Source organism: Anopheles cruzii, chromosome 3 (genome assembly GCF_943734635.1).
Source record: "Anopheles cruzii chromosome 3, idAnoCruzAS_RS32_06, whole genome shotgun sequence".
Lineage (NCBI taxonomy): Eukaryota > Metazoa > Arthropoda > Insecta > Diptera > Culicidae > Anopheles > Anopheles cruzii.
Window position 1 is genome coordinate 79223496 of NC_069145.1, and position 21885 is coordinate 79245380.

Below are 21885 nucleotides of genomic sequence, written 5' to 3' on the forward strand. Positions count from 1 at the left end.
ACGTTATTAAGAAGGCGGTATCCTGCGTGAGATCGATGCAAATTCGCGTGATTAGGTTGACCGATATCATGCTGAATTTTTGTTGTACGGCATGAATTCCCGCGAATCCTGTGAACTGGATACGGGGTTATGCTAGGTCCGCCAAACGGCGTTACTTGACAGTTCGCTCATTCACCGCCTCTCGCGCGCACAGCAACCTGAGCGAAGCTCTCCCCGGGTGGTGTACCCCGCTCTGTAACTCGTTTTTCATGCTCACCGCATCGTTGGCACAGCCGACACACGGCAGGCAGTCTGAAAAGGTGTACGTGACGAGTGCCGTTAGTATGCGTGCGGCTACTGCCATGTTGAGATGTGTTCCCATTCTTCAATGCTAAGCACGCTATTTTTCGTCTTGCTTGGTGGTGTCCACTCCTTTTACGCATAGAGTGAGGCTACAAGAGATTCAGCTTCGGCAGCGATCAGGCGGATTGGTGCGTGCGTGAAGACAACACAGTAGGCATCTTTTGTTGAGCTACATTAGCTGGTTTTCTCATTCATAGTAAAGTGCGTAGCTAGTTTTGCCAACAACTCTTAGTTAGAGTTGGCGGTGGGCATCATTTGCTTTCACGAACAACCAGACGTCGTCGTGTGCAGTGTGTTGTGTGTAGTAAGTGCTTTGTGCGTCATTTTTCTTGCGTAGGGTGGAATTAGGTGCTATAGTGGTGTAGAATAAAAAACGCACCTCAAGTTTATCAAGTTGTTGTAGCAAAAATGCGAATCAATAGTAATGTGTGTGAACAAGGCCAAGTTTTGATTTGATTCGATTAGTTTCGTTTTTGTTCCGATGGGAAGCAAACATTTTAAACTGCACCGCGAATATTATTGGGTCTGCTTCACGCGGGAAGTTGTAGTGCGTGCTACCTCCTCTTCCTGTTTCTCAAATCGGCCGCGCGCTGTTGAAGAAGAGAGCTACGTTTTCTCATTGATGATGGGGCTCTGTGCTTCTTGCGCGCTAGAATACATGTGTGTAGTTGTGCAATTGTGAAGGGCAACACACAGCGCGGGAGCGCGGAATTTTGAACAGCACCAACACAGCCAGCGTTTCGAGTGTACGTACACGGCCACTCTCACTACACCACCCTTGCGAGATGCTCGCTTGCACATTTTAAGGTCCTTTTGTAAACCGCGCACTCTTTGGTGTAGAGAGACAGAGAAATCGCCATTTCTGTTCAGTTTTTCTTCCAAAAACTCCTTCAAACCTGCAAGTTGGCTTTTGATATTTTTCAAATCCTGTTTCAAAAGTGCACCGGTGCCGGGGCGTTATAAGTGTTAGTTGCTGCCGTGCTGTGTAAACGACTTGTTACTGTGTGCGTCGATCCATTAGATACATAAAGGTGTACCAATACGCCTGGGGGGTGCAGTAATAAAAATACTTGTTATCGAAACGAATAGGAACCGGATCAACTTTATGCGTCGTGTTGTTACTGATGTGCTATGTTTCACCAGGATGCCTTATTCTAGGAAGCATTTCGACTGCATCAAAATGCTGCCCTCAGTGATGGTTTGTGCCTGATACACGCGATACATTCCCAACCTCGAATGGTGTTTGTGGGTGCATACATGTGTGTGTGTGTCTGGTAATATCTGTCTAATGCGCTGTTGATTGTTCTTTAGAGAATTTTTGATAATGGCGTAATACGCCGTGCGTGCATGAAGCGGCAAGAATGGGTTCTTGGAATTCTTTTCTCTCTAAAATGCAAACCACATAAAATCCAATGTCTTGTATAGGCGGTTAGAAAGGGAACCATTCGTTCGCATAGGATCGTGACTTTTTCGAATAGTTGTAATCCTGAAATCGTCTCTTGGGTTTTTTTCAATTGTGTATAAGACGCTGATGTAGTACGAAAAACCGGGCCAATCCAATAAGTGTAGTAAAGGAACTATTGATAAATCCTGTTTTGGTTTTATCTTCTGTCCTCTTTCTCTCCTTCTCTCTCTGTTGCTTAGCTCTGAAAATTCCTCTCATGAAGCTGCTTACTTTCTCATCACTGTTTCTCTCTGCATCGTCGGGAGAATGTATGATTTCTTTACCATTTCTCTCTACTCTAATCTGTGTTGCTCTCTGAAAGCATTGTGCCTAAGCGGAGAATGTGTTAAAATCGCATTCGCACGCATTTCCTCCAAATGGTTTGGGGTACCGAATTTGGGTAGCATGCAGTGGAAAAGTGTTACGCATGGAAAACAAAGACACACGGTCCGTAGCAGAGAGCAGTTTGGAATTTTTTTTGCTTCTTATCTTTACGATTCTCCTGCATTCTTCAGTGAACTTTTGCACACATAGCTATAGGGAAATAGATGTAATGGGCTTTAATAAAATGGTTTTTGTGACACAATCACGAAATATTGGCTCGAAGTTTCTTTTCGAAGTTCGTAGACGCTTGGGTGGCTTTGCTGAGTTGGGAGAAAATTTTCTTTCAACACTTTTCGTTTCGTGAGTGTCCCGAAAAATTCAACAAAGCAATCCGAGACCATCAACTGAATTGGGTTGTAGTTTTTGAAACATGAACAAAATGTAACTGACCTCTCTTTTCTATATTTTGTTAGTTTTCATCAGTAAACTTTCGACGTATCGTACGACAAGCGAGTGTATCGAGTGAGTGTCGCGCCATAGTGAAACTATGATCCAAAAATTTATGTATTGCTCCCGAAACCGTATATCAATCGAATACAAGACACGATCATAAACAGAACATTAAAGAGTGCTGTGTGTTGTGTGTGGAGTGGAGAATAAAAAACCACAAAGCAGCGGGGTGCACCAATTGAAACGCGTGTGTGAAGCGGTTATTGATATTGCGTGCGAAACATGGTTCCACGATGAAGCGAGGCAGAACGGACGAGATTCAGTTTGGGCAACCTAGGCCACAGCAAGCAACAGGGCAGCAGCGCATTATTACGACATCGCAGCCTCATAATGCCGGTACCGCCGGTGCTGGCTCGACGATACAGTATCAAATCACACCGAATGTTATCAAAACGTCTGCTGCGACTCCATCCGATTCGGCACCGTCCATAACTGGCATCGTCTCCTCGCAGCAACCGTCACAGCTTCCACCGCAACAAGCGACCAGTGTCCAGTACACGTCTTGTAAGTTTCCCACAAGAATCTCAACGACGTAGGCTATATTTGTTTTCCAAAAATGTCCCTCTTCCGTGTGCTGATTCTCCCGTTCCCGTTTCAGCTTATAACTCTCCGATTGGGGCAAATCTAATTAAAGGCCAGCAACAACAATCGGCAGTTGGTCAGCCAACTCAGCAGCAGCAGCAAGTTCACGTGGTGAATTCGACTAATCAAGTTCGAAGCACACCGGCGGCGGGTCATAAGGCGGCGCCTTCAGGCCCGAATTCCGGGTCAACCACAAGCACCGGTGGTACCGGACAAGTAATAGCAAACATGTCGCCCGGAGTGTTACCAGGTGGCGGTGGTGGCGGCGGTGGCCCTGGCCAGCAAACAACGCAACAGCAGCAGGGTGGGTCACCGACGGCACCGCAGGGACAGGCTCAGTTGCAGCGCCTGAAAGTGGAAGATGCGCTCAGCTATCTAGATCAAGTAAAGTACCGGTTCGGGAACCAGCCGCAGGTGTACAATGACTTCCTGGACATCATGAAAGAGTTCAAATCTCAAAGCATCGACACGCCGGGCGTTATCCAGCGGGTTTCGAATCTTTTCAAGGGCCACCCGGAGCTGATCGTGGGCTTCAATACGTTCCTTCCGCCCGGTTACAAAATCGAGGTGCAAGCCAACGATCAGGGCTACGCCTTCCAAGTGTCGGTGTCGGTGCCCTCGACCTCGGCGACCGGTACGTCGGTCGCTCCGACGCCATCGCCTCACAAGTACAATACCATTTTCCAGGGCGTTGGCCAGATTGTGCAAGCAACCGTCGGTGCCGGAGGAGGGGCTTCGAGCAATACCCCGAATCCGACGAGTGCGACAACGATGGGCGTGAATCTCATGTCCTACGGAACCGCCGCCGGTGGTGGTCACTCGGTTACAACTACCACCGCCGGTGGCACTGCAGCTACTGCCGCTATCGTTCCCGTGCTCGGTGGTGGAACCCTGCAGCAACCGTCGTCGGGTGCGTCGACGATCACGATTAATGCTGCCCCGGTGGTGGCACCTCAAAACGCGCAACCGATACCAACGATCGCGGCGGCCACCGTAGCACCGCAAATGGCGCAGAATTTCGCCACACGTGACCATCGCGGCGGCGGCGGCGGCGATCACCACCATCGGGAACGGACCATCTCGACGGGTGGCTCCACAAGCAATGCTAGCCTACCGACAACAGTTACCGCTGTAGTGGACACATCGACGGCGACGGTCGTTGCAGGCGGTGGTCAACCGGCGCAACCTCAGCAAAGCATCCACCGCCTGATCTCGCAGCAAGTCATTTCTCAGCAACCAACGACGGCCGGTTCCATCGTTCCTCCGCCGGCCATGGTGGCGGCCATACCGCCATCACAGCAGCAGCAACAGCAGCAGCACTACCACCCGCAGCCACAATTGCAATCGGCAGCAGCCCAGCTAGAGGGAGCCACGGGGGGTGGCCAGCAGATAGTGGTGCCGGGTGGCGTGGTCGTCCCAACGGCCGCGCCTCCGAACACGCCCACAGCGAACCAGCCGGTCGAATTCAATCATGCCATTACGTACGTGAACAAGATCAAGAATCGGTTCCACTCGCAGCCGGAAAAGTACAAACGATTTCTCGAGATTCTACACACCTACCAGCGGGAGCAGAAAACGCAGAAGGAAACGGCCCAAAGTGGCAGCTCGTCCAACGCCAAACAGCTGACCGAAGCGGAGGTGTACACGCAGGTGGCCAAGCTGTTCGATAATCAGGAAGATTTGCTGCGCGAATTCGGCCAGTTCCTGCCGGATGCTACGGGGAACCATCAGAATCAAGCGGGCGGCGTAATGACAGCGGCCGGAGTTTTGCACGGCACCAACAAAAACCATAGTCTGGCGACGGCCCACGATTCGCCGCTACAGCACCATGGCGCACATCAGCAGCAGTTGAGTGTTGGTGGCGGCACTGGAAACGTTTCGACCACTGGAGGAACACTCGGGTCGGGTGGAACGGCTGTGCACGGGAGTGGCAAAAAGCTATCAAACAGTGGCGGCGGCGGTGGTGCCGGTGCCGGCGGAATGGGAATCGTCCATATGAAGAACTACAGCAGCTTGCAGACAAATTTGATGCGTTTGCAGCAGGAGCGCGACTACGCCACGCTGGCTGCGGCCTGTGGCGACGGGAAAGACTATGCAATCGTGACACCAAGCGGAACCGGGACGGGGCTTCCGTCCGGAGGTGGTCTGCCCTCGCGAGGTGCAGGAGCGGTGCTGCTGGAGAAGGATCGAAACCATGTGGCCAGCAGTAGCGGCGGGAGCAACATGAACCAGAAGTACATCCATAACGCTTCGATGGGATCGCTCGGGGGAAGTATGTCGGGCGGAGCCAATGTGCTGCCACCGGGGATGTCCGGTGCTGGCGGCGGTGGCGGCGGTATGGGGCCGCATGTCATGTCCCACGGCGGCAGTGGTGGTGCCATTAAGCGTTCACCGTCGTACTCATCGCAAATGGTATCGATAGGCGGCGGGATGGCGGGCAATCTGTCGTCGCCTCGGGATCATCGGGGGGCCGGAGGCGGACTCGATGGCGGTGTTGGTGGTCCGCCCCCAATCAAGCGCCATAAGCCGATTTGCCGGGACGTGTCACTGGCGGAGGCGTCCAAGTACGGGACACTGAACGATTATGCATTTTTCGACAAGGTCCGCAAAGCGCTCCGGAGCCCCGATGTGTACGCCAACTTTCTGCGCTGTCTGACGCTGTTCAATCAGGAGATTGTCTCGAAATCGGATCTTCTGACGCTGATCACACCGTTCCTGAGCCGCTATCCGGACCTGCTAAAGTGGTTCCAAGATTTCGTGGGCTCTCCGAGCGGAGCGACCACCGAGTGTGTGCCACTGTCGGCGGCAGCGGCAGCCGCCCAGCGACAGGATCGCACCCAGAACGAGCTGGCGATGGATATTGATCTGTCGACGTGCAAACGGCTCGGTGCCAGCTACTGCGCCCTGCCGAAGTCGCACGAAAACGTCAAGTGCAGCGGCCGGACCAGTCTGTGCCGGGATGTGCTGAACGATACGTGGGTTTCGTTCCCGACCTGGTCGGAAGATTCTACGTTCGTGACGTCGCGCAAAACGCAGTACGAAGAGTTTATCTACCGCTGTGAGGACGAACGGTTCGAGCTGGACGTGGTGATCGAAACGAACAGTGCCACGATCCGGGTGCTCGAGGGGGTCCAGAAGCGGCTTACGCGCATGTCGCAGGACGAAATCAGTCGGTTTCGGTTGGACGACTGTTTGGGTGGAACGTCACCGACGATACACCAGCGGGCGCTGAGGCGAATCTATGGCGACAAGGCGGCCGACATTATTCAGGGGCTCAAGAAGAACCCATCGGTCGCGGTGCCGGTCGTGTTGCGGCGCATGAAGGCAAAGGAAGAGGAATGGCGCGAAGCGCAAAAGGTATGTTCTCCCGTCGTGTGCGTCTTAATCCCTTACCAGAAGCGTGTGCGTCTAAATCTGACCCCTTTTCGCCCTCCAATACAGAGTTTCAATAAGCAATGGCGTGAGCAGAACGAAAAGTACTACCTAAAATCGCTGGATCACCAGGGTATCAACTTCAAGCAGACGGACATCAAAGCTCTCCGTTCGAAAAGTTTGTTCAATGAAATTGAGACACTTTTTGATGAGGTGAGTTACATGAAGGTAAACACGATCGTCCCGTTCTTTTTTCAAACACCTTATCTCTACGAAATGTAATGTGCCCCGGTAGTTTTGGTTGTTGTTTTATCGTTGTTGTGAATCCGTCCGTTCCGCCCGCCGCGCTCGACGACGATCCCGCCCCCCACGACGTGTGTGTAGTAGTGAACGAAACGCGATTCCGTATTGGGGAACCTTCGAGTGGCTCTCGTGTGTACTAACGGCTGGCACGCTCCGTGCTTGTGTTTCTTGTCTTCTTATAGCGCCACGAGCAGATCGAAGATTCGGGCGTCTCGTCAACGCAAGCCGGTGGTGGGCCACACATGACGATACCGTACAAGGACAAGACAATACTGGAAGATGCAGCCAATTTGCTAATACACCACGTTAAGCGCCAGACTGGCATCCAGAAGCAGGAAAAGGCACGGATAAAGCACATGCTGCGCCAGTTTGTGCCGGATTTGTTCTTCGCCCCGCGGCAACAGCTGAGCGAAGACGAACGGGAAGAAGGTTAGTGTCGTGTCGTATGAGGAGAAGGTTATGTCATACTTAATCACTTGAATTGGCTTTCCAGACGACAAAGATATGGACGTCGACCAGGATGAAGATGATTGTAGTAGTAGTGGTGCCGGGACGAAACCGTCCTCTTCAAGTACGAAGAAAGCAACTGGTAGCAGTGGCTCAACAGGCAATGCAACCGGTTCTACCACTGCGTCCGCCGCGGAACTGTCATCATCCAAAGAGGAGTGCGGCAATAGCGGTTCCTCAGAAGGGGGCAGCACTAGCATCGGTTCAAAGGTTGTCGTCGGGTCCTACGAGTCGCCGGCGATGGTGGCACCGGCAGTTAATAGCAGTGCTGGTGCTGCGACAGGCGCCTCCGCTTCTTTCACCCCGCCAACCATCACTTCTTCGTCGTCGTCGGGAGCAGAAAGTACAAACAACTGCAGCAGTGTCATCCCCGGAGATGCAAGCAGCAGAAACAGTGCTTCCGGAACTGCTACTACTACGCCTGAAAGCGGTCCGACCGATAAGCAGCTATCGATAAAAACAGAAATTAAGGATGAAAACGATGTGGCAGCAGGTGCTGCTGCATCACAAGACCAAGGCACCGGTAGTGGCCGACAGCCCATGAGTCCGCCTCCGTTACCGGCGCACGCCCTTGGCAAACACATTGTAAGTGAACCGACAAACCGACGGTCGGTCCCTTGTGTCGGCGGGCATTCAAAAATCGATTCTTCCCTTTTTTCTACTGACAGGAAGAGGCGTACACACTGTTCTTTGCCAACAACAACTGGTACCTGTTTCTGCGGCTGCACGCGATCCTGTGCGAGCGTTTACGGACGATCTACGAGCGGGCCCAAATCATTGCCGCGGAGGAACGTGCCTACGAGAGCACGCGCAACAATAGCACCGCGACGGCGCTGCGCTTGAAGCCGAAAAGCGAAATCCGCATCGAAGAGTATTACAGCACGTTCCTGGAGATGCTAAAGAATCTGCTCGACGGGAACATGGAATCGAGCAGCTACGAGGACACGCTGCGCGAGATGTTTGGCATCCACGCGTACATTGTTTTCACACTGGACCGGGTACGGATTGTCGGTTATCGTCGTGTTGTGTGCCCGTGCGGGCCCGTGTTGATCGGGGGAACCTTTTGTAACGCGCCCCTTCCTCTTTAATCTTTCTCCTCGGCGTGAAGGTTGTGCAAAATGCGGTGCGCCAGTTGCAACACTGCGTCACGGAGCGGGGCGCCCTCGAGTGTGTGGATCTGTTCCAGAACCGTAAAGGCACCGTCGGTGGTTTGTGTAGGACCGCAAACCGGCGCATTGCTGCCGAGCTCGCTTACCAGCGAAAGGCGGAGACCTCGCTGCAGGATGAGAACTGCTACAAGATTTACATCGTAAGCTATCTCTATTACCGACCCCCTCCGGTACCCATTGAATCTAATTTATGTCTTTTTTTTTGCAGTATAAAATTGACTGTCGGGTCACGATCGAGCTGATCGATACCGATTCGGAAGATACGACAAACAACTTCGTTAACTCACAAGCGTACAGTTCGTACGTCGATCGGTTATCGAATCCGGCGGCCGGTGCCGGTACTGGTAGTGATAGTGGCGCCGGTGGAGACGGTGCCACTGGCAGCAGTGGCGGGGTCGGCAGCACTACGCTACTGGACAGTGGCAACGCAAGGAACAATCACAACGCGAGTGCAACAAACTCCATTGCGAAAAGCAAGGCCGAGGAAGCGGGAGGCGGAACTGCTGAAGGTGGAGAGCCCGAAATTAAAATCGAGAAACCGGACGACGAGCTGGTAAGTCAGTAGTGGCCGAGGTCGTGGTCGATGTTTTGTACGATTCTAGTCTTGTCCGGGGAAGAACATAGTCGGGAAAGCATTTGTTTTAGACGGTGCTCGACTTAGAAGCATCGCAACGGATAGCCCCTTTTTGTGCCCCTGGTTCCCTGGTAATTGACTGCTTGTGGGAACAACAACTAATGGAATGTTTTCTGTTCAGAGGCCATGCAGGATGATGTTATCACTCATTGAGCCAACCAGCTTTTGTTTCATTCGTTTTCGTTGTGAATTAATGTTGGGATTTTGTAATTAACTGTATAATTTTGATGGTTTTTTCTTTCTTCACATTAACACACAACACATCAGCACATATGTTTCAAACACGTTTGCCTTTAACATCTTGTACATTTATCTTTCACGTGTATTTCATAGTTTGCGGACCGTTAGCGCGAATTGTTGAGTGTTTGTATCATGTATTACTATCACCGTTCTTGTCCTACTTTCAATTTCGTGTTTTACACTGTCAAACGCGGGGTACATACATTTGTTTTGTCCTTTTTTATCTGTTTTAAATTAACCACATACGATTACAACTACAAGACTGAATATATGACGAGGGGCCAGACTTCTGTTGCCAAAGTAGCACCGCGGGTGCCGTTTGCGGGCCGCATTCCTTAATAATACTGTCTTAATAAAAAAACAAACATCACAATAGCATATTTCACTAATTTAAGCTTTTCTGTCTTCATACCATTTCTCTTTTAACCATTTTCCGTACCAGGTCAAATAAAAACTTGATTTTACGGACATATTATGTGCCGGAAAAATGCAATCCATAACAGAAACCCCGCGTAACCAATGTGTAAATGGGACGATTCATTGCAAAAAGAAAAGCAAAACGCATTCAAACATAACTTTGATCATCAATCTCTCTGATATATAGTGTCCAGCAAAGGGGAATCCCGAAAATAAATCCCGAACGGGCATGCGGCGAGGCACTACGCCGTCTCCGGCAGCGCGGTCAGAGGCAGGTCAAGAAGTTAGGCGATAGAAAAAATGAGAAAAAAATGGTTTGGTTTTGAGCATCTCTTAATTGTATTGTCCCTCCAGAGTTACGTTCCATGTGAATACGATTAATTGTCCTATTTTGTCTCTTGTGGGTCTTTGTTACCCCCGGTGTTTGCTTCTTTTATGCGACGCACGCCGTCGTGAACCGACGCGAATTGTTGCTTATTCTATGAGCTCTCTTCGCTTCAGCATAGGGTTAACTGGAGCTGGACGCAGGGCGCAAGTAATATTTAAATTTGTACATATTAACAGTAGAAAAATAGAGTAAACACGAGGCAGCGTATAGCGCAGAGCATCGTTTCTTTTGCAATCGGCCTGGCATTCCGGGATGCTGCTGCTGTTGTTGGACCCGTCTGATTATTGTACACCTTATAGGTTGTACACCACACATTGTCCGTTTATAGTTTAATCAGCTCCAGCGCAATAAATCAAATCCAACCGAAACAGTAGCGCAGATGAACCACCAGAATCTCTCGCCCTGTACAAAGAAGTAACATGTTTGATGGTAGAAACTGAACATAAACACTGGAGTAGCGCCTCTAAAGCATAAATTAAAAGTTATGGAGCAAAGGAAGATGTACTATTGAAACTAGAACTCCGGCCAAACGGCGAGCCACTACGATGTGGCCCCAAGTGATGTTCAAAACTAAACAGAAACTCTGAAGGGAAGCGCCAGTACACTTCCTCTTTCTCGGTGGCAACTAAGAATGGAAACACTAGTAGGAGCTTTACGCGTCAGTTGAACAGTTACTAAAATCCACATTCCATTTTTATGAGAAAGGAAGCATCATAATAAAACTGTGAGCATGTTTGTTCTTCGAAAGAAATCGAAAGAGAAATGTGTTTCTGATTCTTATCAGCTCTCGCGCGAGAGGTGGCATTTGAGGAACATTTATAAATACACATATTTTTTAACATGTTTTTGAGTAAGGAATTGGAAGATGATACGTTTTTCTCTAGTATTACAAGATTCTATTTGACTGCTCCCATCAGATATGAAACAATATGTGGCCATTGGGCGAGACTAATTCATTGGATAACACGTGCAAATGCAATGATAAAGTCCCCATCGTGCTTAATTGAGCACGAATTAGTGAAATAGTCTTCAAAATCAGTTTTACAATTTGTTGTAAATATTAAAGATAAATACGAAAAGGTTGTTGACTTGACCACAAAGTCTGGTTAGTCGTGGTGGGGGCGCAGGGGTTGTGTTAGGTGGTGCATTCAATGCCCCCTCAACAGCGATATTCTGCTCATGCTCCTACTGTGTCTGCTGGCCACACAAGAAGATGTACAGTATCCTTTGAGCAAAGCTTTTCCTTCTCTAAGTTCAACCGCAAACGAACGATATGTAGCGATAAACTAAACAATAAAAGGAAATACGATCACTTGGGGCACGACCACCATACTGGCGCGTCCCCTATGACTGACATTGCAAGCAATGTTTACAGATTACATGAAAACTGAATATTGTGTTACTTCTTTCTAACGAATAGTTTTGTTACTTCTCGGATGTGCGAGACTAGCTGTCAGAGTGTCGAGTCGTGAAGCTTTTTATGTCATGTAAAAAACACAATCCAAGAAACCGTTGCTTGTTTCTTATGTGTGGTTCAGGTGCTGTCAAAATCCTTCCTCTTTTACATTTTTCAGTGTTACAATTTTTGATGTCCCCCTCGAAAGCGTCCTATATTTTATTGAATAATTGAACCTTTTCGGTACACAGTCTTTCTCTAACACATTCATGTTTTGAAGTCCTGATAACGGCGGTGGTTATGGCGGGCGAACATTTGTTAGCTTATTTATCACACATCGAAAATAGGACGTGCGGGAAAATGATATCGGCGAGAGACGATCGCGCCCGGCGAGCGAGGCAAGAAGGCAAGAGGAGAAAAGCCGGTGATCCCACGCGCGGGAAGATAAACTAGAGGACACACGCACGCACCACCTACTACTACCCATCATTAAAGCCAAAAAAGTTGCGCGCGTGCCGCTTCTGCTGCTTGTCGCTTTCGTGAATGGCAAACTAGAGCCAGCCGCGTGCGACGTTTTGATATGTTGTGTGTATAGGACAGAGTAGGTAGGTTAAACAATTTCTCCAGTCCATCATTGTCACTCTCTACCAATATATGATTATTTCTGTCTTTAGCTTTTTTTTCTATTGCTATCATATATTATATTACTGTCGCGTTTATTGTGCTTTTTGGCCGCCATTACGGCGCTACTGTAGAGCGCCCCGTCGGGAAAACACGCCTTATTATAGTGAACTTGTTTGTCTTTTCTTTTTTTCTACTTTTGTTTTAAGTAGCCTAGTGTTCATCCGTTTGTTTGTTACGCAAATGAAATTGTTGAGATTTTTTATTAAGAAAAAAACATTGAATGTCTTCTCTCTCTACATAGATACAGTTGTCTATGCCAAGCTTTTTGTATGCACTTTTCTTCGATTCTTTTACGCGGAACCATTTCGATAACTTTGTAGAAAGGGACACTAATATACGATGTAATGATTACTTTCTCCAGCATTTTTTAAATACGGATGTTTTGCTCGTGTTTTTTTTTCGTAATCTTGTGTAAATTGTGGTAGCTTTCGTTAAGCAGAGGTTTTATTTTGTTTTAGTTGCTTAAAAAAAGCGGAATAGGCTTATATCTTACAATGTAGGCTAAGCTTCTGAATAACAACAGAAAGAGACAGAAGAGGGAAAGAGAAAAATTATGCTGTTAGGTGGGCTGCCATAGCAACGGAGCGGAAATAGAATAAGATTCTTTTCTTAATTTTATCATTATCTTCCTTAATTACCCCCATCATAGACTTAAGTTTGACCTGGTACACACTTAATTGTTATTTCGTTCTGTTTATAAAATGACATATTTTTGTCCCACAAAAGAAATTCATACATCCTTAATACCTGCCATTATCGTATATTCTTTTTGCTGCACCCTTGCATCATGCTGACATAGTAGACATTGGCTAACCATTTCTGTGGCATCTCGGGTTGTTCGGTTTCGTATGTGACGCCATTGGGAAAAGTAGTTGTTTCAGTTGAATTTGTGGTTCTTTTTTCGTTTTCCTAATGATGTGTAGCGTGTGTGGTGTGTATTTTATATATCAGTTATTATCAGTTTATTGTACGCCAAACAACTCATGGGTCTGATGTTGCTCTTTTCTTTCGGTTCGGTTTATGGCCACACACAACGCAGCGTCATCCCGTGAACGCCGTCACACAACGTCAACTGTTCTTAGGCCGAAACTTGCGCAATTTCAAGAAGAGCAATCGACACGATAAAAAACCCCAGCCAGTGACCATCGATGGTAAAAGCGCGACGGACGGTTCCACGACGTCGTGGCCGGTGGTACCTTCGGATTCGGAAGATACTGTTTCTGGTGAGGACACGACAGCCGGGGACCGAGCGAACCTACCGGTTGCAAAATGCACCACTGTAAAAGGGGGAACTCCCGTGGCCAATGATAGCGGCAGCTCTAAAGAAACGCTCGATTCAAAGCATACCTCCTGCAACGACGACGACGATGATAAAACGAAAACTGGAACAGTCGGGCCGCCGTACACGACCACTAATGCTACCACCGTTCCACCGAATGCCTTATCAGCAGCAGCAGCAGCGGCAGCAGGTAGCGCAGCTGGAAGTGGCGGTACCGCGGGAAAAGGAACTAGTAACATGAACAACAACAACAACATCAACAATATGAACAACAACAGCATCGGCAGTGGCGGTGGCAAAAAATCCGACAATCCACTGTGGTACGGCAGCAGCAGCACCAGCAACACTACTAGTAGTGGCAAGAAATCGTCCGCGCCGGAGCGATTATCGAGCATGAACGGAGATCACAGTCTGTACATCGACGATACGGAGCAGCTGAAGATGGACAATCATTTTAAAGCGTCCAAAGTTCGGAACAAAAAATATACAATGTATCGAGTCGGTTCGTTGTCGCGTGCATTCAAGGTAGGGGACGCGACGTGCACTTAAGAAACGTTCGTTCAGGGTTAGAATATTGATCGTGAAATGTGTACCTTCTTTTTTGCAGAGCCACCCGGCAGTTACGAAGCGAAAGCACAGGAAATTCAGTGCGTTCGTGAGCAGGTGGCTGGATCGGAACGTATCGTCCTCGCAGCGTGACGTATGCACCGACTGGTTGCTTGGTAGACAGACGACGACGGGGACGGGGACGACGACAACGACGACGCCAAGTTTAACCACCACCGTGGTCGTACAGAACAACGACCTTAACCGTACGCCGTACGTAACGTACAAACGCTACAAAGTTGAGAACGTAGAGTACAGTTGAGTCAACGTTATTTAAATGTCGTATTCAACAGCATTCGACTACACCAAACTTTTTGTGAAAGTACGAAGAGAAAAGCGTTTTCATGAGGGAGACAAAGGTCAGAGCATTTTCAAAACGATGACCATTGTTTGTGTCACCAACTTAACCACCTTCTACCCGGACACACACATAAGTTAACAATAACTGAATCGGAATTAGAATTTGTACCGCTGAGTCAGAGAGACCTCAGAATTTATATGGTTGAACAGGATTTGTTCATGCAATTTATTTGAAATTTAAATCAATGAACATGTATAGCAATTGTGTACAAAGTAAGTATGAGAAATATTTAATACGCTGAACTTGTTCAAGTTTAGATTAAGGTAAAAGTTACTGTGAGCTGGGGAGTGTATAGTGTAAATGAGCATATAAGATTCTTACTAACGTGCCGGGCGCCCTGCACCGCACGGAGAGACATTACATAAGTATATTTACTTCACAAAAACTTTCTACATTTGCTTCCAATACCGTTCCGGTAGAGTGTGCGCAAGTGGTCCCTCGGGATAATGAATTATTGTTTTAAATATAGGGATAAATCCGCCACAACGATGACCGAAACACGTGTGGTCGGATCCAACATGCCATATGCTTGGGGCATTTCAATCATGATATGACACAAAAATGAATGCAATAATGATGTGGTTAATGTAAAAAAAAAGTGTGCTATTTTGAAAGGAGTGAGTGAGAGACAATTTCGACTATCAAAGAGCGCATCATCGAGCAGCGCGCAGTGGTTGGGCATCATCATCATCATCATGTTATTAGTGACGGAAAGCGCATGACGAGAAAGAGGTTATTGTTTATAAAGATTTCGCAAAAAACAAGGTGCTTACACACTTTACAATAAAAACAAAACAAAAGTGAATCCTAAAAAGCAATTCTACAGCGTGAACATGCCTTCTTTTGGACGATGAAATGATCAGTGTACAGTGGTGTATCAACGAAAGAAAAGAGAAACCAGACGGAGATGTGTGTAGGAACACCGGAACAAACGTCCGCTACAACCCGGGGGCCCGAGGGTAAGTGAGTTTCAATTTATTCAATAACATTTATCGGTCAATCGGGGAATGGTGGATGATTTCGGATCGGATTACCATACTCTCGGTCTGTGAAAGAAAAAGTCATACTAGTTTATTGTTATCCAGCCGTCGAACAATACAAGTTGGAACAAATTGCCTAGAAAGCATAACGAGAAGCGTAGCGGCCCCTAAATATGGTAGAAACAAATTCAAATTAAAACTAAACTAACCAAATAAGGAATTGGGCGCAATATTATGGAGCACTACCAAAGATTCTTCGTATTCCCGCGAAGCTTCGTTATTGTATAATTTCTTGCGCAATTAACGTCGTAGGTTACTGTGATGTAGGCGTTCAAAAAGCAAAACAATCATGACATACATGCGTGCACCATGCACACTTGATGATTGTGATTGTCACGGAATGTTTGTGTTGCCATTCCCCCGTTCTGGAACAAAAATAATCGAGTTGTTTGTTCAATATTGAGATACGCGTGAATCGTTTTTAAAATGCTAATCTGAACAACTCACTGTTGTTTGAATTTAAAACAGATAATTAAAATAAGTAGCGTACGAAGATAGATTCATTATGTGGATGCAGATCAAGACGCACTTGTACACTTGAAAAGCGGCTTTAAAAGGTTGTTGAAGAACCACCTTACTGATTGGTGTTTTACTTATCGACCCCGTATCATCTAGTCGACCGTATTCTGAGGCTTTATGGCTCATCGACGGCGGTCAGATGCACGGGGCAGTGAAAGCTGTGGCCCCGAGCCATTTCCTCCAACCCTTCGCCGGCGTACGATAGAAGGGGTGCAATTTCGCAGACGGTTTCTTCGGGACCACCGCTCACTACTTCTAGTGCTCCGGCACTGATAAGCCACTTCCGGTGCAGTCGATAGATATCGCCCCGAACGCTCGATGGGCAATCGAAGCCCACCGAATCGCTGTTCTTAAGGGCACTGAACTCTTCCTCCCGCCGACCCTCCAGTGCGACGAACCGTTCCGCCAGCGGAAACACGTCGAATATAAACTTTTCCATCTTGATACCGTTCGGGGTGCTCGGCTTCAGGCGCTGCCCCCATGTTGCCGACCCCTCGACGGTGTCGACGTAAGGAATTTTCTTCTTTGCCACGTGCAGTGGCATCGTAGTGTCCGCGATTCGGCGTAGAAATTCGGTGGTGAAAAAGTGATTGCATATGTTGCCCGCATTGAACGTGAGCTTTCCATCGGACGACGAGTTCCTTCGATTGGCCGTCTCGTGCGATAGCTCGCTGTACTCGACCACCTGATACTTTCCCTTGACGTCGCACAAAACGCCGATCGCTTCGTTGGGCTCCACCTTCTCGATCACTTTCACTCCGCAGTCGGCTCGCTTGCGAACGCAGTAGCCCACGAAAACCGGATCCGCAACCTTGATCAGTATGTTATCGACGCTGTGGGCGTGCAGGAACCGCACCCCGTCCCGTTCCAGCCGGTCCAGTATGCCTTCGTCCTTTAGCGCACGGTAGATGCCCCCGTTGCCATCGGGTGCGGTGGCTACTTTCCATTTGTCGTCCAACAGAATGCGACCTGCCAGATCGACGCACGGCACACTGCGCTGGCGGAACAGGACCACTTGTTCTACCGGTAAGCCAAAGTAGTCGTTGGCCTGGAAGTATTCGATCGTTTCCCGGTGCGTATGTTCGCTGGTCATTATGAACCACGGGATACGTGCGCCCGGGCCGGCCAATTGTTCCAGCTTGCGGATGCGTTCGGCTTGCAGTTGAAACAACGATTTTCCCGACGGCAACCCCACATCGTACGTGCCCTTCGGTGCCGTTGAGCCGAGGCGTGTACCTTGGCCACCGGCTAACAATATTACACCCACCTCACCGGCCCGTATCCGCTCGAGGCCAACTTGCTGGAGTTCCTGCAGCTCCGCTTCGGAGGCGTCGTCGATCGACAGAAGCATTTCCTTTTCCAGTGGTTTGAGCAAATCGTTCAGATCTTCTTTTGCCGACGTGGCGGTTGCCATAGCGCGGCGGAATGCATCATCCAAGGAGGCACAGTCGACCGCATCCCGCAGCGATTCGAGGAGTTTGGCTCGCTCAACCACAGAAAGATCCGGCCAGAAGGTTAGCAAGTGTTGCTGGTTCCATTTGGAGAGCTCCTTTTTCTGCGCCTCATACTGTGGTTGTTGTTCCCCCATCGTGTTGTTCGCCTGCGAAGTGCACACACAAGAGCTCGCGAAACTTGCGTCCGTTCCACTCAAACACTAACCGCCTACAACTCGATGCTCGAGTTCTCTGGCGGCGCGGCCACTTTCGGTTATCAACTCTCTCTCTGTTTGCGTGACCACCACCACCGCACAATTCGAAGGTTTGTGCGCGAGGGGGGGCCGTCGTGTCGGTGAGCCGGTTCTTACTGTGTTACCACTGCTGCTGGCTCCGGTTCTAGGTCAACTAGTTTGAACTTCCGACATCCCTCCCACAAATTTCAATTGGCCAGTCCAACAGCAATTTGGAACGCGGAAGACTCAAGTCGCTACTTTCGATAAACCCGGTAGCCGCCTACTTTTCACAACCAGCCGAAAGCGTGGCTGGCTGTGACACGTTTACAAACAGTCGTGTAAGGGAGTCGTCTACTGAAACCATTTTGACAGATTGCATCACATCGACGTACACTGGTTGCAATACTATTAGGGGTGCGCCCGGGAAACCTGGCAGACTCGGTGGAAGGCGGCCAATAGCATTAATAGGCAATTTAGTACCAACATAGTAAAATCGAGAAATCGACCATTTTATCAGCCAGTTGAAATGTTGAAATTATATAGGACCACGTTGGCAACAGAGAAGAAAATAAATGATAGGAGAAATAATGTATTGGCCAAAATAAGGAGTGCAGAATCGTAAAGTAATGTTTATTTCCATTGTTGGCCGGAACTGAGCTATTATTCCAGCTGACAGCTGCCATTATTCTTGTGGCTTACTTTTTAACTCCCTGTTTTCTGCCTCCCGACGGCTTTTTCGCCGCAGCAGCAGCAGCCGGGGTCGATCCGGTAAGGCTGTTCAGCTTCTTTCTCAGGGACAGTAGCACCGAAAGTTCCGGCTGCCAGACAGTCTTATCCGAACTGCTGGACTTGAGCTGGCGCACCTTGTCGCCCTGCAGGGCAATCTCTTTCTCGAGGTCCTGAACTGCCAGAGGATCGCAGGCCGTCTCAACGGCTGGCTGCGGTTCTTTTGGCACCTTCGTGCCGCTTTCCGAAGTACGTGGTTGGCTCAGTGCCTTGAGCTGTTCCTTGAGCTCCTCCAGGAGGTTTACTTCCGGCTGCCAGGCGGACCGATCGGCACCGCTGGATTTGATCTTGTGCACCTTTGCCCCTTGCTCGTCCACCGCTTTTTGAGCGTCTTTTAAAGAAAGGCTTCCTGCCTGCTTCTGCTGCTGCCGTGGCGGGTTTTTGGTTCCTGTGGCGGGTTCTTTCGTCGGCTGCTGTCCGCCATACTTTGTCTTCAGCTCGGCGAGACGAGAATCTTCGATTTTGGAAAACAACACGACCGGTTTCCCGATACGATGGCCACTTGGTAGGCTCGTGCGAAGCAGTGGTTTGCTGGAAGTGAAGAAGTGAACACTAAAGCATCACCCGCATCAAGGGGAGGGAACTACGTACTCGGAATTGATGTGTCCTCCACGCACGTTCAGCTGGCCATACAGATTGCGGGCCGTCGAGGGCATGAACGGAAAGATTAGCGTTGCCAGTAAGCCTGAAAGACATAATCTTATAGTAACTTCTTCTTGTGGCGGATGGCGGAGTGTTTTCTCTTACAAACAAAATTGCAGCAAAGTCCAATCACGGTTCCGGCCCGTGCCTTCTGATCGTCCGTACCCTTCACCTTTACCCATGGTTCTTCGTTTTGCATGAACTGGTTGCCGTAGCGAGAAATTTGGAGCATATGCCGAATGCCGTCCCGCATTCGGGCCTTCTCCATCTGCTGCACGTAGCCCTTCAGTTCGCGGTTAGCCAGCGCCAGGAGCGTGTAGTCCTCCTCGGTGAGATTCATCGTCGGGATGACGGAATCGAAGAACTTTTCGCAGAACACCAGCGCCCGATTGGCAAAGTTGCCCAGATTTTTCAACAGTTCGTTATTGTTCCGTGCCTGCAGATCGTTCCAACTGAACGACGAATCTTGGCCCTCGGGTCGGCACGCCGCCAGGTAGAAGCGCCAGACGTCGGCCGGGATGCCCGTGTCCTGCGCGTCGTTGCCGAACACGCCGATGCCACGGCTCTTGCTAAACTTGCCGTCCTCGTAGTTGAGGTACTCCGTGGCCATGATGTGCGACACGAGCGTGTGTCCCTGGTTCACGCCCAGCAGCGAAGCGGGAAACATGACCGAATGGAACGGCACATTGTCCTTCGCCATGAACTGATACAGGTCCACCTTAACGCCCGTGTCCGGTTGCCACCACCGTTGCCACTCCTTGCAGTACCGGCTCGTGATCGAAATGTATCCGATCGGTGCGTCGAACCACACGTAAAACACCTTGCTTTCGTACCCTTCGAGGGGCACCGGAATGCCCCACTTGAGGTCGCGCGTAATGCACCGCGATCGGAGACCCTCCTTCAGCCAGGCACGCGTAATGACCCGCGCATTGTGCGTCCAGCCCGATTCGACTTTGTCAACCCATTCGCGCAGCGACGGCTCAATCTTCGGCAGGTCGAGGAAGAACTGACTCGACTCGCGAATGATCGGCGAAGAGTTGCACATTTTGCATCGTGGCCGCAGCAGGTCGATTGCGTTCACCAATTTACCGCACTTGTCGCACTGGTCGCCGCGTGCGTCTTCGTAACCGCACCCGGGATGCGGGCAAGTTCCTTCGACGAACCGGTCGGCCAGATAGCGATCACACTTTTGACACAGCAGCTGGTCGACCGACCGCGTTTCGATGAACCCTTTGGCGTACAGTTCCTTGAAGAGGCCCTGTACGATCTGCGTCTGCTCGGTGGTCGTGGTGCGGCCAAAGTAATCGAATCCGATCCCGAACCAGCGGTAGATGGAGTTGTGCACGTCAAAGTACTTGTCGCAGACCTGCCGTGGCGTTAGCTTCTCGGCCAGTGCCTTCGTCTCGGTGGCCGTTCCGTACTCATCCGTACCGCCGATGTACAGCGTGTTGTAGCCGCAGAGCCGCGAGTAGCGCGCGAACATATCCGCCGACAGCACGCAGCCGACGATGTTGCCCAGGTGCGGCACATTGTTGACGTACGGCAGGGCGGACGTAACGAGATTATTTTTCTGACCCGCCTTCGGTAACACAATGCGTGGCTCATCGCGAATGGCCCGTTCGTCGACGTCGGCAAAGGCCGCCCGGGCGGCCTCAATCTCGTCGCGCTGGACCGTTTCGGCAATGTTGGCGCCCGTCTCCGCCAGTAGCTCACCTTCGAAGTCGGCTATCTCCGGGTTCAGCACGATATGGTGCAATCCGCCGAACCGATTGCTGCCCTGCAGCGAGCCAAAGCTTGCCTCTTTCAGGGACAGAACAGCGAGGGCCGCCTGCACTTCGGGCATAGCCGCTATTTGGTGGTACCAGCGGAGCAGATTGTCAATGTTGACCGCACCCTTAAGGGTGCCATCCGGCGCTAGAAGGCTCCAGACGGCCACATCGGCGCTGGTAATTTGGTCGCCCGTTAGAAAAGCGCTTCGGCTCAGACAGTCATCCAGCATCTTAACCAGTGTGTTGAGAATCGGTTTCGTGTTCGGATCCGCCCGTGTACCGACGTCCATATTGTGGGTTAAGGCCGGCGCCAGTCGTTTCGAGGACCATTCTAGCCACTCGTCTCGCTGCACCACGGTGGCCGACGCCTCCTCGTTCGAAAGAATGTACTTGACGGCGACATCGGTCGAAAACAACTTAACACCGCTGTCCAGCTCCAGGAGCGGTAGATGCTTCATGTCACCCAGGGCGGGATCTGTGAATGGTGCCGGGAAAACCCGAATGTTGGTATTTCCCACACATCCTGGTCGGAATACATACCATTAAGCGTAACCTGTTTGACCTGCACCTCAAGTTTTGCCAAATTGGCACATATCAGCAGCTTCAACACGAGTGGATTGCCGGTGTTGGTGTAGATGATCATGGTTTGACGCGTTAACAATGCGCAAAATTCTCCTTTTTGCGGCTGATGAAACTCTGGCGAAACTTACGGTGAGAAGCAAACAATTCCGGAAACTCAATTAATGCTGAAAAGAGCAAAATTTACGTCCAATGTCAGACCGGTACGATCCGCAGAATGGAGCATGCGCGCGTGTGTATGTATCATATCAGAGTACAATTTTCATCGGGGTGCAAAGTGTCAACCGAGCTGTCAACAGAGACCAAAACAAACACGGCCGTGT

The 21885-nt window shown here is 49.7% G+C and overlaps 3 protein-coding genes across 3 annotated transcripts; 1 reads left to right on the forward strand and 2 right to left on the reverse strand.

Moving 5' to 3' along the window:
* Window positions 1-2853: 2853 nt before the first annotated feature.
* Window positions 2854-15344, forward strand: LOC128275509 (uncharacterized). The gene is made up of 10 exons (XM_053014034.1): window positions 2854-3124; window positions 3219-6559; window positions 6644-6802; window positions 7060-7306; window positions 7371-7969; window positions 8053-8382; window positions 8493-8693; window positions 8762-9106; window positions 13352-14116; window positions 14199-15344. Exons 1-10 carry the CDS (start codon window positions 2854-2856, stop codon window positions 14457-14459), a joined length of 6519 nt encoding a protein of 2172 aa, XP_052869994.1. The 3' UTR covers window positions 14460-15344.
* A 292-nt stretch (window positions 15345-15636) lies between these two features.
* Window positions 15637-17842, reverse strand: LOC128275518 (UDP-N-acetylhexosamine pyrophosphorylase-like protein 1). Its single transcript, XM_053014051.1, has one exon. It carries the CDS (start codon window positions 17703-17705, stop codon window positions 16233-16235), a length of 1473 nt encoding a protein of 490 aa, XP_052870011.1. The 5' UTR covers window positions 17706-17842; the 3' UTR covers window positions 15637-16232.
* A 563-nt stretch (window positions 17843-18405) lies between these two features.
* LOC128271434 (methionine--tRNA ligase, cytoplasmic) lies at window positions 18406-21674 on the reverse strand. Its single transcript, XM_053008969.1, has 4 exons — window positions 21524-21674; window positions 19320-21458; window positions 19164-19257; window positions 18406-19103 (listed from the first exon to the last, which is right to left on the reverse strand). Exons 1-4 carry the CDS (start codon window positions 21624-21626, stop codon window positions 18482-18484), a joined length of 2958 nt encoding a protein of 985 aa, XP_052864929.1. The 5' UTR covers window positions 21627-21674; the 3' UTR covers window positions 18406-18481.
* Window positions 21675-21885: the final 211 nt, after the last annotated feature.

Excerpts from the sequence above, each read along its gene's own strand:
- LOC128271434 (XM_053008969.1), bottom strand. The coding sequence starts at position 21,626 with ATGATCATCTACACCAACACCGGCAATCCACTCGTGTTGAAGCTGCTG. Across the intron at positions 21,459-21,523 it reads CAAACAGGTTACGCTTAATG|ATCCCGCCCTGGGTGACATG; the intron begins GTATGTATTCCG and ends CACCATTCACAG. Across the intron at positions 19,104-19,163 it reads GGAGGACACATCAATTCCGA|CAAACCACTGCTTCGCACGA; the intron begins GTACGTAGTTCC and ends CTTCACTTCCAG.
- LOC128275509 (XM_053014034.1), top strand. The coding sequence starts at position 2,854 with ATGAAGCGAGGCAGAACGGACGAGATTCAGTTTGGGCAACCTAGGCCA. Across the intron at positions 8,694-8,761 it reads ACTGCTACAAGATTTACATC|TATAAAATTGACTGTCGGGT; the intron begins GTAAGCTATCTC and ends TTTTTTTTGCAG. Across the intron at positions 14,117-14,198 it reads CGTTGTCGCGTGCATTCAAG|AGCCACCCGGCAGTTACGAA; the intron begins GTAGGGGACGCG and ends TCTTTTTTGCAG.
- LOC128275518 (XM_053014051.1), bottom strand. The coding sequence starts at position 17,705 with ATGGGGGAACAACAACCACAGTATGAGGCGCAGAAAAAGGAGCTCTCC.